The sequence below is a fragment of the Prenolepis imparis genome, unplaced genomic scaffold (assembly GCF_030444845.1).
Source record: "Prenolepis imparis isolate NDT839.2.m4 unplaced genomic scaffold, iyPreImpa1.0 SCAF_1, whole genome shotgun sequence".
Classification (NCBI taxonomy): domain Eukaryota; kingdom Metazoa; phylum Arthropoda; class Insecta; order Hymenoptera; family Formicidae; genus Prenolepis; species Prenolepis imparis.
The window spans coordinates 27,101,725-27,121,504 of record NW_028141159.1 but is presented as its reverse complement, the minus strand read 5'-3'; the positions used below and the strand labels follow the sequence as shown (position 1 = coordinate 27,121,504).

Genomic DNA, 19,780 nt, shown 5'->3' with positions numbered 1-19,780 from the left:
ATAAGTCAGGTTTTTATGTATCAACGTTTAATCAAATTAAATTGACTGGTTAACAAAATTATACACGCACAATACTAATACACAAAATTAATCAAGTTTCAGAGTGAGTGATCAAAATCAAAGTACAATGGTAAGCGGCGGTCGTCAACGAATTTGCGGTTTTAATAATAAGCGGAGATGCGATATGCGGTTTGATTGCGATATACTGAGATAAGGCGCCAAAACTTTTGTCGGCGCTTCTTTTATCCTCTCGGTGCTGGAGCCCTTCACGTCACCATGCGCCAATTAATTTACAGCAAAATTTGAGTTGTTGAGGTGACGCAAGGGCGCCTAGCGCCATTGGCTGCCTCGCGATCCGCGCGGATTAGGCACGGGCCTGACATGCGCGAGGCAATCGATTGTTCTATCGATTGGCCCTTGGGAGTCACGTGAATAGTTTGCGCGAATTGCGTGAATTGTTGTCTTTCGCGACGTCGGTAGTTGTGACTCAGTGCGGTATCCGTTGCGTATTTGTTATTTGTTGTTGACATTTTAATTGCCTCAATAATTTATTACCTACGTATTCCTAGTTAGGTGAATTTTTTTCTTCTATTTATTTGACCGCGAAATAATAACAGCTATAAAATTAAATATAATAACGAAATATTAAAGCGAATAGATTATTGCAATCAATTAAATATAATAACGAAAAATTAAAGCGAATAGATTATTGCAATCTTGAACATCCCGCCCGCCTTGTTACAAAATAAGACGCTACTAATTTCCGATCGCGGGTCGCACCTTATTGGTCGTTGATGATAGCGGCGCGGCTGCGTGTTACGACACACGTGGTGATCGCGTGTCACGTTGAATCAGCTGATTCGCGGTGTGTAGCCCACGTGTCGGTAATGAATACGGATTACAGTGGCCGTGTACAACAATTAGTGCCGAATGCAACGCGTTCCGATATGTTCTCTAGTGATGTGGATGTAAAGTGTGAGTGAGATAGTGAGTGAGGTGTGTCGAGTGTGTGATGTGCGGTGTCATGTGTCGGTGGTCGCGATTTCTGCTTCAACGCAGGGAAGCAACACGATTTTTATGAGTGGGCGCACGAGCTCGGAGGTAGAGGTCCGGACGGTGACCACGCGCAGAATGCCGTCGTCTCCGGGATGCAGCTTCGTTATTCGGGCAAGAGGCCATCGACTCGGAGGAGTGAGCTCGGAGCGTATGAGGCAGAGATCGCCGACACGGGGTGCGACCTCGTCCTTGAGCCACTTGGGTCGTGTGGTTAGTCCGTGGATGTATTCACTGGACCATCGATTCCAAAAGTGTTCTCTCATCAGTTGCAAATGACGCCATCGTGATAATGTGCTTTCACATTGGCCGGTCATCGCTGGCTCGGGCACAGCGAGAAGTGGCGCCCCGATGAGGAAGTGACCGGGTGTCAGTGCCGAGACGTCGTCAGGGTCGTCTGAGAGCGCCTGCAACGGACGCGAGTTAAGACAGGCCTCGATTTGGGTGAGGAGCGTGCTCAACTCCTCGAATGTGAGGGTGGTCTCCCCGATCACCCGACGGAGGTGAAACTTGGTCGACTTCACGGCGGCCTCCCACAGACCACCGAAGTGCGGTGCCGCTGGCGGGTTGAAATGCCAACGGATTCCTTGAGCAGTGGCAGCGAGGGCGATACCGCGACCTTCGGCTGACGATGCGTTGAAGAGCTCGCGCAACGTGCGGTCTGCCCCGATGAACGTTGTGCCGCAGTCACTATACAGGTCGGTGCACAGTCCTCGGCGGGAGACGAAACGACGGAGGGCGGCGATGAAGGCCTCAGAAGAGTAATCTGAAACAACTTCAAGATGAATGGCCTTCGACCAAAAACAGATGAAGACAGCTACGTATCCCTTGTGAGCGCGGTGTCCACGGCCCTTGCTGGTCCGGATGAGGATCGGGCCCGCGTAATCCAGACCGGTGCTGAGGAATGGCCGAGTTGGTGTCACCCTGTCGCGAGGGAGGTTGCCCATTGGAGGTTGTGGTGCGGTTGCTCTCCATCGAGTGCAGGTCACACAGCGGTGCAGCTGCTGCTTGACGACGGTCCTCCCACGTGGCACCCAGAAACGAAGCCGGAGCAGGCCGAGCGTCAGCTGTACACCTCCGTGCAGAGTCCGACGGTGGCAGGATTCAATTAAGAATCGAGTTAACCAGGAGGTCGGCGGGATTATCATCGGGTGCTTCTCATCATGCGGCAGCAGTGCATGTTTGAGACGTCCTCCTACCCGCAGTACACCTTGATCGTCAAGGAGTGGACTCAACCTTGCCAGTGAACTACGTGGTGGACTGGTGCGTCCAGCCTTGACAGCAGCTATCTCGTCTGGGAAATGAAGAGGTTGCACCACTCGAAGCCAACGAAACAGTGCGGCATCCAACTCGTCCGGGTGCAGCGGCAGGCCGGGGGTGACACGATGCTTCACAATGTTGATCCAGCGACAACACCAGGCTGTGACTCGCAGCAGACGATGCAGCGTTGGGAACCGCAGAAGTTCTGGTTCGACGGCGATGTGTCCCTTGGTCGCTAAGCTGGTGGCTCTTTGTTCAGGAAGATCATCCTCTGGAGCCTCCATTTCTGAGCTGGGCCAAGCAACCTCTCCCTTGACTAGCCAGGTAGGTCCCGTCCACCACAACGAGTGGTTGAGCAGTTCGCTAGGAGTAATGCCTCGTGATGCACAGTCCGCAGGGTTGTCCTTCCCGGCCACGTGTCTCCACTGAGCGTCTGGGAGTTGCGTCTGGATGTGAGCCACCCTGTTGGCGACGAAGGTCTTCCAGCGTGTGGCGTGTCCGTGGATCCAATGGAGCGTGACCTTCGAATCGGACCATAGATGTACTGGTGTAGCTGCAGGATCGAGAGTGTTGCGAACATGTAGTGTGAGGCTGGTAAGTAAAGTGGCGGCGCAGAGTTCAAGGCGAGGCAACGAAACTTGCTTGACCGGTGCGACCTTGCACTTCGCCATCAACAGCTTGACTGACGCTTCGTTCTTTTCAGTGCTGCGGAGGTAGACAACAGCGGCGTATCCTCGCTCTGATGCGTCGGCGAAGCCGTGAAGCTGCAGATTTGAGCGGTCGATTCCAGTGCCGAGCCAACGGGCCACACGTATGTGGTCGAGAAGAGGAAGCTGGCTCAATAATTGTTGCCAGCGTTGCGCATCCTTGTCAGGTAGTGGAGTGTCCCAAGCCAGTTGCTGAAGCCACGTCGTCTGGATCAGGATTTTTGCTCGGATCACGACAGGCGAGCCAGCCCATCGGATCGAGATGCAGTCTCGGCGAGGACCCGTCTTTTTGTGAAGTCGCTGATTGTGCGCGGATGTATAACGACTGAGAACCAGTCGTCTTGAGGATGCCACCGAAGACCCAGAGTGGAGTGGCCCTCAACTTCCCATGAATGCGATGAGCGTGGGAGTCGATGGTCTTGCGGGATTCCCTTGAGGACTTCTTCGTTGTTCGAGGCCCACTTTCTCAACGGAAATCCGCCCGCCATGCAGAGGTTGCGCAACTCCGTCTGAAGGTTGACTGCGTCCGCTAGGTTGTCCGCACCAGTGACCACGTCGTCGACGTAACAATCACGACGTAGTGCTCTGACACCGTGAGGAAAACGTGCCTCTTCGTCTGTTGCGAGTTGTCGCAACGTTCTGATGGCGAGGAACGGTGCACACGCCAGTCCGTACGTCACCGTCTTCAGCTCGTATTCGTGGATGTCGTCAGCGTCGTTGTGGCGCCACAATATAGTCTGGAAGCGACAGTCCTCGGGATGAACAAGAATTTGGCGGTACATTTTCTCGATGTCCGTGACGAAGGCGTACCGGTGCCACCGCCATCGAAGTAGCACGTCGGCGAGTGCTGGTAGGAGGTTTGCACCAGTGAGAAGATGGGAATTCAAGGATTCGCCGGACCGTGTGCGTTGAGACCCGTTGAACACGACCCTGAGCTTCGTGGTGGTGCTCGATTCCTTGAGGACCCCGTGGTGTGGTAAGTAGCACTTGAGACTGGACGTGGTTGTCGGCGTGCTGACTATCTCCATGTGTTGCAGGTCCTCATACTCCCGCATGAATCCTCGGTAGAGGTCACCAAAGCAACGATCTTGGCGGCCCTTCCGCTCCATTGCTCTCAGGAGGCGTTCCGATGGCAGACGAGTTTCCTTGAGCGTCGTTGGCGGTGATGAAAATGGCAGTCTTACCATGTATCTTCCTGCGGCCGTGCGTTTGCAAGTACGCACGAAGAGCTCCTCGCACCTGTCCTCGTCAGGGGTAAGCGGGGCGATTGATGTCGGCTTTCTCTCCTGCTCCCAGAATCGTCGAACCAGGTCGGCTAGGTCGTGGTCGGCGGTGCACTAGAACGTGCGACGGGGACCGTCGGTTGCTGCTGCATTGGAGCCCCCGGACAGGATCCATCCAAGGATGGTTCGCTGGGCGATTGGCATCTCCGGTCCGCCCTTGCGCACTCCTTCCTCGATGATGAGGGAGCAGACTTCTGCTCCCAGGAGTAGCTCCGCTGGGTCGTCGTCCAGAAAGCGCGGGTCGGCCAGCTGGAAACCTTGAATGTGAGGCCAGCAGTGTCTATCCCTTGAGGCGGGACCTTGTTCGATGGAGAGGCGCGGCAGCACGTACGCCACCACGGAAAACTCGGCGGTGGTCACACTCGAGCTGATGTTCAGTGTGACCTTGCCGCGAGTAGACCCTGGACGAGCTCCTCCGATGCCAAAGATAGACAGCTCCGAATAGGATCGAGGCAGACGCAGTCGTTGAGCCAGGGTCTCCGATATGATGGACAATTCGGAGCCTTGGTCGATCAGTGCTCGCACGGCGTGAGGCGATCCATGTCGGTCGGCGATATTCACGCGTGCAGTTGCTAGGAGGATGGCTTTTCGATCGTCACTCTGATGCCTAGTGGCCAGTGTAGTGGTTAGTGCGTTGGCAGATGTGGTTGCCGCAGCCGGTGAAGGTGCTGGTTGTGCGCCGTGCAGCATGGTGTGGTGACGTGCGTTGCAAGACAGACAGTTCTTCTTCGACTGGCATCGTGAGAGAAAGTGATTTCCCAGGCAATTGAAGCATAGTTTGTTTGTTTCAACAAACGTTCTCCGTTCGACAGCGGTCTTGGCCTTGAAGTCGCGGCACGTCATCAGTGCGTGTTTCTCGTGGCACAGTGCGCATTGTGGTGAAGTTGATCCTTGCTTCGCGACGTGTGATTTGGCGGTCCGCGAACCGTCTCCTGAGTTCTTGGGGACACCCTTTGGTCGTGCGGCGTTGAGGGTCAGAATCCGTCGGCTAATGAAGTCGAGAAGTGTCTCGTGTTGTGGCGGTTCGGCGGACCCTGAAGTGGACGACTCCCACTCCAGGCGAGTGGTCGAGTTAAATAATTCAGCGACCAGGTGATTAAAGAGGTCCATCCCGTGAGTGTTGATTGGACGACCGATGCTCTCCTGTGCGTTGACGGCGGTGGTGACGGCGTTGTGAATGCGGCTCAGCTCATCAGCGGTATCTCCCTTCATCTTTGGCACGGCCATGAACGTGGCAAAGTTGGAACGAATAATTTCCCTCTTGTTGTCGTAGTGTTTGCATAGCATTGCCCAAGCACGATCATAATTATCACCGGTGACAGGCAATGATCGAATTAATTTTTCAGCCTGCCCTGTCACACTTGAGCGGAGGTGGTGAAAACGCTCGATGTTTGAAATCGACGCATTGTCCCCGACGACGGAGAGGAAGAGATCTCGGAAGGATGGCCAATCAGCATAGGTGCCCGAGAATGGCGGCACCTTGATGCGCGGCAGCGAGGACTTCGATGCGACATCGTGAGTTGGACGCACGAGCGGCTCCCGGAATAGTTCGGCGTAGCCATCCAGCTGGCTCCGTTGCGCCACGTAGAGGTTCTCCGTATCTTCATGCAGCTCTGATTTGACATAATCGCTTTCAATAAATTTGTCTTTCAGGGCCGCGCGAATGAGGTCATGTTGAGCCTCAAATTTCGTCCACAACTGATCGACGATTCTGGTGCGTGTGGTGACGGCACTGGCGGTGATGTTGGCGTTGCCCAGTTTCCTGAGGTACTCCACCGAGCGTGAGATGCGGACTTGGATCTCGCGTTGAGAGTCAATCAGCGTGGCCACATCCATCATTGATGCTCGCACTCGACTTTGGCGGACACTCACTTCACTCGAAAAGTCACGCTCACGAACTTGCGGGTGCCGGCGCGACGACGCTATCCGGCTCGAAGGACCAAAAATATGTTCGAGAATGCGCCTCGCGTAGAAAATAAGTCAGGTTTTTATGTATCAACGTTTAATCAAATTAAATTGACTGGTTAACAAAATTATACACGCACAATACTAATACACAAAATTAATCAAGTTTCAGAGTGAGTGATCAAAATCAAAGTACAATGGTAAGCGGCGGTCGTCAACGAATTTGCGGTTTTAATAATAAGCGGAGATGCGATATGCGGTTTGACTGCGATATACTGAGATAAGGCGCCAAAACTTTTGTCGGCGCTTCTTTTATCCTCTCGGTGCTGGAGCCCTTCACGTCACCATGCGCCAATTAATTTACAGCAAAATTTGAGTTGTTGAGGTGACGCAAGGGCGCCTAGCGCCATTGGCTGCCTCGCGATCCGCGCGGATTAGGCACGGGCCTGACATGCGCGAGGCAATCGATTGTTCTATCGATTGGCCCTTGGGAGTCACGTGAATAGTTTGCGCGAATTGCGTGAATTGTTGTCTTTCGCGACGTCGGTAGTTGTGACTCAGTGCGGTATCCGTTGCGTATTTGTTATTTGTTGTTGACATTTTAATTGCCTCAATAATTTATTACCTACGTATTCCTAGCTAGGTGAATTTTTTTCTTCTATTTATTTGACCGCGAAATAATAACAGCTATAAAATTAAATATAATAACGAAATATTAAAGCGAATAGATTATTGCAATCAATTAAATATAATAACGAAAAATTAAAGCGAATAGATTATTGCAATCTTGAACACTTTGTTAATATTGTATTATTATATCTTTTTAATAATCTAGGATAATTTAAAGTATGGTAAAGAATATTTCTAAAAATAAATCGGTCAAAAGTAAAAGCCGTGCTTTCGACAGATTCCCCTATTAATACTTCTACAATAATTTTTTGTATAGCAGTTAACACTATTTCTTTTTTTATTCCAAATGCTTTTAAAGAATTGTCGTATTCTGTACATCTTCTAATATGACACACTTTCATTAAGTAATCAAAAATAGCTTTTCCTTTCGAGCTACAATTTTCGCCAGTAAAAATCGACTTGTTGTTGTTAATAAACCTTAATCTAGAATAAAACTTAGATATTTGTTGCGTTATGCATTGTGTACCATTGAATAAAGTTTTTAATGTTCGATTGAAGCCTTCAAAATGAAAGGTTGACCAAGCCCAAAGAGCACCGTAATTTTTCACTGATGCAGGTATATGCAATAACAAATGAATATTGTAATTCATGAAATCATCTCCATACAGTTCTTCTATTTGCAATACAAATGTTCGTAATGCTTGTTCAGCAGCGATAAATTTGTCTTCAGAAATATGTGTTTGTAGAAAAATATACATACTAAATACAAAAAGTAGCCAATGTTTAATAAATTTCTGTGGCATTAATCCACTTAAACAAGGCAATGAATAGTACAGTAAGATATTTTTCCACTCTGATGCCTTAAACAATTTTCTTAGAACTATCGATCGTGGTATTCGTGTTATTTCTGATGGAGGTAGTATATTTGTCAATTTATTATCAAAAACTTGTTGGTATTTCCCTAAATACCACTCTTTATCATGATTGGTGGAATCGAACCACGCCATAACAAACTGTTTAACCACGCCTTCTGCAACACTGTGCATATAATCTGGCGGGAAAACTTAATTATATCAAAGAGCGGTATAAGTTGTGTTACCGAAGGACCCTTAACTCCTTTTACTGAATAATTTTTTGAAATACTTTTTTTAACATGTTTGCTGTGTTCACGTTTATGACGTAATGCATGAACATCTCCACAATAAACCTCCGCTTCTTGTCTTGACTACCTTTCCTTTATTATAGCAATACGAACATCCGTATTCGCCGTTAAATTGTTTCATGTTTTGTATCATCGACCTTGCTACTGAATCAACAGGAGCTACAAGTATGAACTTTAATACATATTGCTTCCTTATGCATGAATGTTGTTGTGATAAAACCATTATTATGTAAATCAATAAGTTCATCAACGAATGGCCGGAGAAAAGTATTCATATTTGCTTTCGTAGATTCAAACCATATGCCAGCTAAGAGAATGTGTTGCCTTCGCAAACGATAAGGCAATTCGTTAATCGTAACTAAAATCGGCCAAATGGATGACATAGAAGACTTAAATAATTGTACCCCATCTGAATTCCACTGGAGGGTAATGTCATTATCTCCAATGATATTTTTACTTCTTAAATTACGGTAAATGTTTCCATTAATGATATCACTTTCCATTTCTTTAGTTTTTCGGAATTGTGCAAAATCTTTGGACTTTACTAATTCTATTAATTGCTCTTTGAGTGGAATATGCATAAAATACTTGTTTCTTTTATCGAGATACTTTTCTTTGTAAATTGTTGTACAAACTTCACATTTTCTTTGATTATCGGTACGTAAATTCAATATCATATAACATTCCGAACAATAATAATATTTACACGCTTTATTTTCTGGTAATGACTTTAATAATAAATATTTGAAGCCATGATGTTTACGAGGAAGATGACAATCAATTACTTGAATAAGAGATTCCAACGCAGCATCGGTCAGTTGATGACGAAGAGCCAAACTCACAAACAACATTTTGCTTTCTTCTTTTGAAAGATTGCATCCTTCGTACAGTATTTGGCGAAATTGTAACATGAAAAAATTTTACATTACTTATTACTACAATAAAAATACCAAAGTTAATATTAATAAAGAACGCTATTTTCTCTTTGAAATAAATTTTTAGATTTCTTCCTATAAAAAATGTTTGACCGCGATAAAACTTGAAACATTTTAATTTTGGGGTGAGATAATATGTTCGGAAACTTTTTAACGGCATTGTATAAAACACAACTATACATAATCAAGACTTTATTTGTGCACAAATATTAGCAAATTCCTGGTAACTATATCCAATAGAAAACTATTCAAAACGATTCACTAACCATATAGAAAACGGTATAAGTTTATAGTTTTCTATACCTATAGTTTTCTGTATAGTTAATGAATTATTTTTAATAGTTTTCCATCACTAGTTATCAGTGATATTTTGTAAGGCGGTACATGTATATTACCTGCTCCATGTGTGGATCTTGATTATGATCATCGTCATTATCAATAACATTATTGTCATCTTCATCAGCAGTTGGAATTTCTTCATATTCGTTCATATCAGAGGCCAAATCAATTTCATACTCTGATGATGAGTTATCTGTACATGATGAACTATCATCTCCTTCATGACTTAAGCATGATGAAATGTCATTTAATTCTTCATCGCTGCTTTGGAGGCCCTCAGAATCAGAATCTTTCTCAGATGAAAGTATATTAGATTTAATTGCGACTTCATTTACTATTTCATTGCTACTTCCAGCTACATTGATCTCCTGTATTCGGCTCAACTTAGAACGTTTTGTATTCTTACCCGAACAAGGATTTTCTTGAATCTATCTCAAACACAAAAAATTGAATTAGTTGTACAGAAAATACATAAACCTTGGCAGCAATTTCAACTAAAAGTATCCATAAAGATTCAACAAAATTTCAGCAAAAATCTTTGCTTGTATAAAGACATATTTGTATATATTAAGAAATGTAAATTAATTTACTTATAATATTAACTAAATTAATTTATGGATATATGACTTAAAAATACTTACATGATCATGTTTTTTTTTCGAGAAAGTGCCGTTGATGCTGGTATTTCAGGGTTATGTTCTTCGTATATGTATTGTTTATACGGTCCTCTTTTATTAACACTCATTGTTAATTAGTGCGTTTTCTGTGATTACGTCACAATTTGCAATTTACATTCAGATGGAACGATTATTCAGTCTTAAATTTTCAATATTATGTACGTATATAATATGTACTCTCGTGCACATGTGCTCCACATATCTGTTGCGGAGCGCGCATTGCACCACATTGCGCGGAACGCGAAACAGCTGTAGATGGGGGACTGGATACTGGATACTGGGAATCGTTTGGAGTTTGGAAAGAAGAAACTGCTTCTCTCATCTCTCTCTCTCTCTCTCTCTCTCTCTCTCTCTCTCTCTCTCTCTCTCTCTCTCTCTCTCCTTCCCAAACAATTCCCCAGCATTCCAGAAATGGTGGGAATCGCGGCCCGGCAGCCGGTAGCCGGCAGTGTATGTGACTGTGTGGCAGTGTTCGCCATTGTTTATATTGTCTGTCCATTGTTATATCTTTTATTTTATTAAACAGTATACTTTCATCGTACAAATGAAAGATAACGAGTGCATATTAGTAGAATTTATTAACGAAGATTATAAAGTCGCAGTAGGCTACTTGTCGTGGCTTCAAAATGAGACATTACGAAATAAAGAAGCACTACAAAAAGTTATCGATAAAAAAGAAGACATTGCAATTAATTGGCCCGTAAATTGTGAAATTGCTCCAGCATCAAAGATGCAAAGAAAAGTACGAAATTGCTTATGGAAATCCCACGTTGTACATATTTTGTCGTTTGGAGGTAAGTTTTTATACTAATTAATAATATAACCTATAACCTATATTGGTACATTTTTTGTAGTACTCAGCATAACAACTGAGATTTTGATGCTATATGTATATATATGAGTACCGCATTTTTATCATTCAGTATGATTATACTTTTAGTTTACATATTTATAATTGTGTATATTAAATATATTTCTACATATTTTAATTTTAATATATTTGTACAATTTTTTAAATTATTAAATATATATTTTTAACAACATGTAAAACATTTAGCATATATAAAATTTTCTTCTATTAAAATATACCCAAAAACATTTTCTCTTTGATCTCTGTACTGAATATGCATTGAAAACATTATATTTAGTATTAAAACGACATAATATAATACGTAATATATAAATATAGATATACCTAGACTTCGGATTATATGCAAATTGCATATTTGTTACTTTTTGTATATTCTAGGAGAGCATTAATAATGTGAACAAATTATAATGTTTTCAACTAAATAATGTTAATTAATTGAAAACATTACAATTTGTTCACATTATTAATGTTCTTGTAGAATATACAAAAAGTAACAAATATGCAATTTATATATAATTCGAAGTCGCTATACATATAACATACTGGAGCACATGGATAAGAGCTTCATCAGCTCTTGTTCTCTCTCGTGCTCCTCGAAACATTCTTTTGTACTCTATACACATATATACCCTGCTGGAAGAAAAAATTGTTGAAAAAAATCGAAAATTGAAAAATCGCTGATAATTAAAAAAAAATGTATTGCAATTGAAATCGTTTTCAGAGAATTTTCACAGAAATATGTCTCAAAATATTTGTAATTCTCTATAAAATCCCTGAAATTGTTTACAAATTTATGATTAAAACAAATTCTTGATTTTGTAAAGAATTTAAGAGATTTTCGGATATATTATATGTCTTTGATAATTCTCTGAAAACGGTTTCAAGACATTTCCAAAGAAATTTTCAATAACTTCTTTCCAGTGGAAGTAGGGCATGCACACACACACAATTTTTAAGCAATAATTCCAAATTTTATTTTCAATTTATATTTATATTAGAATGGACTGAAATGTGTAAGCAGTGCGATAATGTTTTAAAATTTGAAATTCCAAACCCATCAAAAAGTGAAAGAAAAGTGCTAAAACGAAAAAATTTAGACATGGAAACAAATTCCGGCGAAAATGAAGACTCTATTGAAAATAACGTAAAAAAAAATCGAACGGTATGAATACAATGTATATGCTCATAAAATTTTCATTAATGATTTTCTTCAATTTTATTAATTCTGTTAATGTTTTTATAATTTTGTTCACTTTTATCGTTCCTTTGCTATTTTTGCAATAAATTAAATTTTCTTATTTTTAAGAAATTTTACTGAAAAATGATTATCAATAACTATATACATATTTAATTACATTACATATTTACCTTATTATTTCCCTTAAACATTATTTCCCTTTTCTTAATTTTTCTAAAAACTCTGTTTTTGTTAATTTGAAGAAAACTGCTAATTTTTCTGAAATTATGGTTTCAGTAGAATTTCAAAAAAATTTTCGAAGGAAAAATTGTGGGAAAAATAGTGATTTTCGTCGATTAAAAAAAATCAATTTTTAAAAATCTTATTTTTTTTTAATTTTAAAATCGATTCAATTTTAATTGATATTAATCATATTTAATATATTTTTTTATTAAAATGGATTAATAGAACTAATTAAATTTCATTGATAACGATTTATTTTAACAAAATTAAATCGATTTGAAATGCAACTATATGTATTAAGATCTAGTTTTTAGAAGTAGATTTTCTATATTGATTGAAATTATTCATTTCTACCAAGATTGTTAGTATAAATTTCTTATGTTCTTATATATTTTCAGGAGAAAAAGAAAACTTCAAAACTACGAGAAATTGCCAAAAAAAGAGTAGAAAACAACATTGCAGAAGCACTAAATATTAAGAAAAATAAATTTCAAGATGTAAGTAGCGTTATTATTAATTCGAATATATTAAACATATGGTATCAAAGTTATTATTCTCATACAAACGTATTGTGTGGGACAAAATTGTGGACATTTAGAAAAAAAATTAATGATTGAAAACGAGCGTTAAATCTACTGTTTTTGTTCTAGAGAGATTTCAGTATTTGTTCTCTTTTCTTCATAATTTCACTTAACTAAATATGTGACATTTTATTGAAATTTAGGATACTATTCCGACAGACTCATCCGATAATTCAAGTATTGACGAACGAGTATCAAAACACGATATGTCTAACAATAAGACAAATCTTTTGCACAAGCAGGAAGTGAAGGAATTGAAAGATGAGATTTCTTGACTGAAAAAAATTATAAAGTATTCGGAAGGTAAAAATACAATTTTACATATACATAAATGCAACGATCGAAGTTTGAAAACATTTAAATATAACTGTATCATCGCTTTTTAGTTTTATTTATTTCCGGAACTTATAATCTATTACCGTTTTCGCGCACTGCTGTTCTCTTCTCTGCGTTATTTATTTTTATTATATCTATATATTTAATATTTATCTATGTATTTAATATATTTATTTTATATTTTTATTTTTATCCATTTCATTTATACTATATTCTATCTATATATTTTACTTTTACTCTACCTATCTTTTTGTGTCTGCTCTTTACGTTCTGTTATATTTAGATTGTCACTTATCATGCACTACAAAAATTCTCTGTAAATAGGCATCTATTTATAGAAATTCATAAATAAATAAAATAATAAATAATTATTTCAGATATTCAACAGATAGACAAATACACTAAAAAAATACTTTCCAGATCAAAAGATATTGAAGAAAAATTAAAATATTTAGAAAAAGAAATCAATAAAAACAAAAAATATGTTATGGTAAGATAACTAATTTATTATCAATATCAATTAATTTTCATATTAATACAAAGGTTTTTGTGAATATATACACAAATATCTTGTATACAATTACTAATTGTTATATTTTGGTACCATTTTATATTATAGAGTTGGAGTACTATTGAATCGATTCCAATATACACTAATGATAAAATAAGAAATGAATCCGAAATTGTGGATACTGATATATTGATTGATTATAATTTGAAAAACAGTCCACAGAAAAATAGTTCACAGAATGATGAATGCAATTCAATGGATAAGGTGAAGTACATACATTTTTTATATTAGTTCCATATATATATATACATATAAATGATTCAATTATTATGTATTAAAAATAGGAAAACAAAACTTAAAGACAATTCATCTACATGAAACAAATATTAAAACAAAAAGTATATAGTTTATAAAATATTCATATAACTGTCATGAAATTTTGTTAATTTTATAATCTAAATAAATAATTGACAGCGAGCGAGCTTATTTGTGAATGCTATTTTTAAGTAAACAATTTTATTTTTGTAATCGTCTAATATAGGAATTTTCGGTTACAAATTCTGGGATTACCAATGCTGATATAATAGAAAATGCCAAAATCGAATATCAACCCTCACATACATCTGAAATAAATGTACGTTTAAAATATGTCTATATTAGTGTGTCTAATCGTGCAACTTCGAGTATTTTGACATTATAAAATCCTATTAAAATTTTTCAGGAAAACAGTGCTTTTAATGAAAGCGATCTTTTTAATAAAGACAGTAATAAAGAAAATAAAGAAAATTCGACATCAAAAAAGGTGAAATAATTATACATGATTGATGGTATAATGACTTTACATCTATGTGTGTGTACTGCTGTGTAAGAAATGATTGTTACACGTAAACATTTTTTAGGTGATATCTGGAGGGAGATATTTTGGATTCAAGCACATCACAAATACTCAACTGAGTAAGGTCAATGACAGCAGCGTATCGAAGCTAACATGTGACCTTCTCAGTTTGGTTTATGAAAAAACGGAGTTAAAAAACTCCAGTTTGACTGGATCTGTAGCCAATGCGAATAAGTCTTTAAATCCGGATAAAAAATCGACCGAGAAAGTAGACCCTGTTCGACTGAAAGCTGTAGAAAGTAAGAAATTTGGCAATTTAACATTACTTGTGCATATAAAATACATAATATATTTTAAATCGAGCATAAAGTATTTGAATTATACATGCTATTCAAAAATATATGTACATAATTGAATTTGATAAATTGTTACATAAAGAGATTTTTCATTCTGTTTTCTTTTTCAGATTTTATTTACGAGAAATTCGGCAAGACAGACGACAATACAAAATTGTTCCGTAGTGCCGTCCGAAGCAAGTGCAACAATGCCAAAAAAAATGTGACATCCGTCAATTCAATTCAATAATATAAAAACATACTCGATTACGATCTGTGGTTGAACTCATCCAACTCAAAGATTCTGAGGCCGGTATTTATAATCATTTAAGCAATTGTTTCACGAAATCCAACTTGTATTCAACATATACGAGTATATAACAATTTTAAAGTCTGGTGATTGGTTGAATTGTCAGACACTTCGCAAAGTAATTGCTTAAACAATATAAGATCGGTTCGACTATTGATTATTAATCCAAGTCATATTAGTTAAACAAATTCTGATGAATTATAGAAATGATCAGTATTAATACAATATAAGATTTATGTTAAAAAAATTAGATTTTAGAATTTGTGTTTTTTTTTAAACTGTGCAATAAGATAAACAAATTTATGTGATCATTTTTTTTCATTTTTTATTATTATTTTTTAATAAAATAAGTTTATTTCAAGAAAATTTATGTTTAAAAAATTGCGATTTTGGAATTTGTTTTTTTTAATAACTGCAATAATATAAACAAATACTTTTATTTGATCATTTTTTAAATTACTTTTTTATAATTTTTTTAAAAATAATATTAATTTTAAATAAGTTTTATTTTAAGCAGGATAATATAGTAAAAAAATTTTATTTATATAGATTATTTAAATTATTGGTTTATATAGTTTATATAGAAATTAGTTTATATGTTACATCAATAAAGATGATGTGTATTATATATAAAAAAATATATATAAAAATATATAAAAATATATGAAAAAATATATAAAAAATAAACAATTATATTTAATTCAATATATTACGTTTATGTATTAGGCCCTGCGCACAATAGAGAAAATATTAGGAATAGGAATAAATATTAAGCATTAGACTTACTGCACAATATAAAAGTACAAGTAATAGGAACAGAAAATAGAAAATATTTATCAATAGAAGCAAAGAATATCTATTTTGTTATCCCCTAATAATATCTATTTGCTTCTGTTGATGCATAGATATTTTTATTCTCTGTTCTTATTATCTATACTTTTTGTATTGTGTAGTAAGCCTAATGCTTAATATTTATTCCTATTCCTAATACTTTCTCTATTGCGCAGGGCCTTATCCTGTAATCCCAGCACGGTATATTACAGATTACTTTCCTGTAATATTTTCCTGTAATCCGAGCATGTAGCGCGAAAATATTACAGTATATTACAATACTCTAGTCAGTAATTTCGTGTAATATTTTTATGTAATTACTGCAATATAATTTTCTGTAATCCACTGTAGTTTCTTTCCGTAAGGGATATTATGCAAAAGTGCCAAATACACGAAATTCACAATTCTACAAAAATAGGTATAAATTCAAAATTCTCATGTATCGCATAAGTCAATATTGTACATTTATCAATGGAAAAGAATAATAAACTGAATCTTCAGTATATAATGTTATATAAATCATAAGATCCAAGTTATTTATACGTAGATTAAATGTCAAAACCCTTCATTTCAATATTCGATTATTATAGGTGAAATTACATAAATTTCACATATCTCAACATCTAAAATAATGGATATCTAATAACATGAATAAGATGCTGAATTTTCACTGCCGCATCTCGTATAAATCATGAAGTAGAGCCTTTATATATTATTCAAAAGTGCCAAATACACGAAATTCATAATTCGACCAAAGTAGGTATAAATTCAAAATTCTCATGTATCGCATAAGTCAATATTATATATTTATCAATGGAAAAGAATAATAATATGAGTCTACAGTATATAATGTTATATAATTAATAAGATCCAACTTATTAATACATCAATTTTATGTGGAAACACTTTATTTCAAGATTCGACCATTATAGGGGAAAATACAGAAATTTCACATATCCCAACATCTAAAATATAGGATATCTAATAACATGAATAAGATGATGAATTCTAACTGCAGCATCTCGTATAAATCACGAAGTAGAGCCATTATATATTATCCAAAACTGCCAAATACACGAAATACATAATTCGATCAAAGTAGGTATAAATTCAAAATTATCATGTATCGCATAAGTCAATATTGTAAATTTATCAATGGAAAAGAATAATAAACTGAATCTTCAGTATATAATCTTATATAATTCATAAGATCCAAGTTATTTATACCTACATTAAATGTCATAACCCTTCATTTCAATATTCGACCATTATAGGTGAAAATACATAAATTTCACATATTCCAACATCTTAAATAATGGATATCTAATAACATGAATAAGATGCTGAATTCTCACTGCAGCATCTCGTATAAATCATGAAGTAGAGCCATTATATATTATCCAAAAGTGCCAAATACACGAAATTCATAATTCGACCAAACTAGGTATAAATTCAAAATTATCATGTATCGCAAAAGTCAATATTATATATTTATCAATGGAAAAGAATAATAATATGAGTCTACAGTATATAATGTTATATAATTAATAAGATCCAAGTTTTAATACATCAATTTTATGTGGTAACACTTTATTTCAAGATTCGACCATTATAGGGGAAAATACAGAAATTTCACATATCCCAACATCTAAAATATAGGATATCTAATAACATGAATAAGATGATGAATTCTAACTGCAGCATCTCGTATAAATCACGAAGTAGAGCCATTATATATTATCCAAAACTGCCAAATACACGAAATACATAATTCTACCAAAGTAGGTATAAATTCAAAATTATCATGTATCGCATAAGTCAATATTGTAAATTTATCAATGGAAAAGAATAATAAACTGAATCTTCAGTATATAATCTTATATAATTCATAAGATCCAAGTTATTTATACCTACATTAAATGTCATAACCCTTCATTTCAATATTCGATCATTATAGGTGAAAATACATAAATTTCACATATTCCAACATCTAAAATAATGGATATCTAATAACATGAATAAGATGCTGAATTCTCACTGCAGCATCTCGTATAAATCATGAAGTAGAGCCATTATATATTATCCAAAAGTGCCAAATACACGAAATTCATAATTAGACTTAAGTAGGTATAAATTCAAAATTCTCATGTATCGCATAAGTCAATATTATATATTTATCAATAAAAAAGAATAATAATATTTATCAATAGAAAAGAATAATAATATGAGTCTACAGTATATAATGTAATATAATTCATAAGATCCAAGTTATTAATACATCAATCTAGTTTTATATTCTAAATTGCGTTTCTTCTTATTTCTCGCATGTGCTTTTACGAGCAGCGTAAAATATATATATATGTTTCATCCACGGGTATCCTGGAGCAGGACACGCCGAGGGGACGAAAGTTCCAAACACGGAGCTATAATGCGTGTGATAGATATTCGTTTTGTAGCTCTGTGTTTGGCATAATCTTCCTCCCATGCATCTCAGCCAACAAGGTAACTGCAAGGTAAGTATTTTTTTTCCTTTATTTGGAGTTAATTAAAGTAAATTCTACAAATTTTTTTATTCTCTGTTCAACTGTAGTAAATCTGGAAAAGGTATACCGCGTGCTATGATCTTAAACAATAATAAGATTGATTACGTGCATTGGAATGATCCCAACGAGTTGGTAGATCGTCTGCGATTGCTCGAAGCTTCACGTCAAGCCGGCAACACCGCTCACGGCAATGAAATATTATCGATTATCGAGGAACTTTACGAAGCTGGTATTATTATAAAATAAGCTATACATCCACGATACGAGTCAGTCTGTCAATATTAGTGGTATCGAAATGTCGATTAATAAATTTGGATTATCACTTGGAACGTCGAATAATAATTCATATTATCAATGGAATGGATTACTAAGAAATTACGTGCGCGATAACACTCTGTGTCTAACAGCTATGACGCAAGGTCGCGCAAGATACGACGTGTAGCGCAACCGGAAGATGATAATGATGCAGCCAACAAACGATATGTCGAAGCGAGTGTCAAGCTTTTGAGAGATCAACAGAAAGAAATTCAGAAAAAAATAATGAAGCTTGAAAGGAATATGCAGGCGCTATTATTAACGCTGGATAAAATGGTTGTAACGCAGACTACATCAAAAGATACATAAAGAACTGTACGTGAAATTATATCACATTATTACAAATATGCCACGATCAAACACCTCTGAAAAGCAGCCACTCGTGGAGGAATTGCACGCTCCAACGAGAAGAAATTTTCCGCGTAGACGCGTCATAGTACGTGGATACGACGACCTGTGGCAAGCTGACGTGGTCGAGATGCGTCCTTATGCAAGAGTCAACAAAGGATACAATTCCATACTCACCGTTATCGATGTGTTGAGCAAGTATGCATGGGCCGTGCCGCTCAAGAGTAAGAGTGGAAACGAAATGTCCGAAACGATTGCAAAGATAATTCGAGACGTTGGAAGATGCCCGAAAAATTCTCAAACCGATAGAGGAAAAGAAATTACAATGCGAATGTGCAGAAACTCATAAAAAAGCACAACATCAATCATTACTCGACGTATTCTGTTATGAAAGCCTCGGTCGTGGAACGATTTAATCGTACTTTAAAGAACAATATGTGGAAAATGTTTACACTTAATGGCAATTACAAGTGGATCGACGCGCTGTCCCGACTCGTTGCAGAGTATAATGCGCGAAAACATCGCACTATCGATATGAAACCTATCGATGTTACGCCTGCCATCGCCGAAAAACTTTTAAATACGGTATACAA

General features: G+C 37.3%; 3 protein-coding genes across 3 annotated transcripts; 1 reads left to right on the top strand and 2 right to left on the bottom strand.

The window, feature by feature from the left end:
- Positions 1-1,022: 1,022 nt before the first annotated feature.
- On the bottom strand, positions 1,023-4,207 carry LOC145938920 (uncharacterized). Its single transcript, XM_083042826.1, has 2 exons — positions 3,347-4,207; positions 1,023-3,227 (listed from the first exon to the last, which is right to left on the bottom strand). Exons 1-2 carry the CDS (start codon positions 4,205-4,207, stop codon positions 1,023-1,025), a joined length of 3,066 nt encoding a protein of 1,021 aa, XP_082898952.1.
- Positions 4,208-4,357: 150 nt separating this feature from the next.
- LOC145938913 (uncharacterized) lies at positions 4,358-6,139 on the bottom strand. The gene has a single exon (XM_083042812.1). The coding sequence runs from the start codon at positions 6,137-6,139 to the stop codon at positions 4,358-4,360; it is 1,782 nt and encodes a 593-aa protein (XP_082898938.1).
- A 7,408-nt stretch (positions 6,140-13,547) lies between these two features.
- On the top strand, positions 13,548-15,186 carry LOC145945261 (uncharacterized). Its single transcript, XM_083057299.1, has 6 exons — positions 13,548-13,649; positions 13,779-13,934; positions 14,212-14,304; positions 14,392-14,472; positions 14,570-14,804; positions 14,972-15,186. The coding sequence occupies exons 1-6, from the start codon at positions 13,647-13,649 to the stop codon at positions 15,088-15,090; spliced, it is 687 nt and encodes a 228-aa protein (XP_082913425.1). The 5' UTR covers positions 13,548-13,646; the 3' UTR covers positions 15,091-15,186.
- Positions 15,187-19,780: the final 4,594 nt, after the last annotated feature.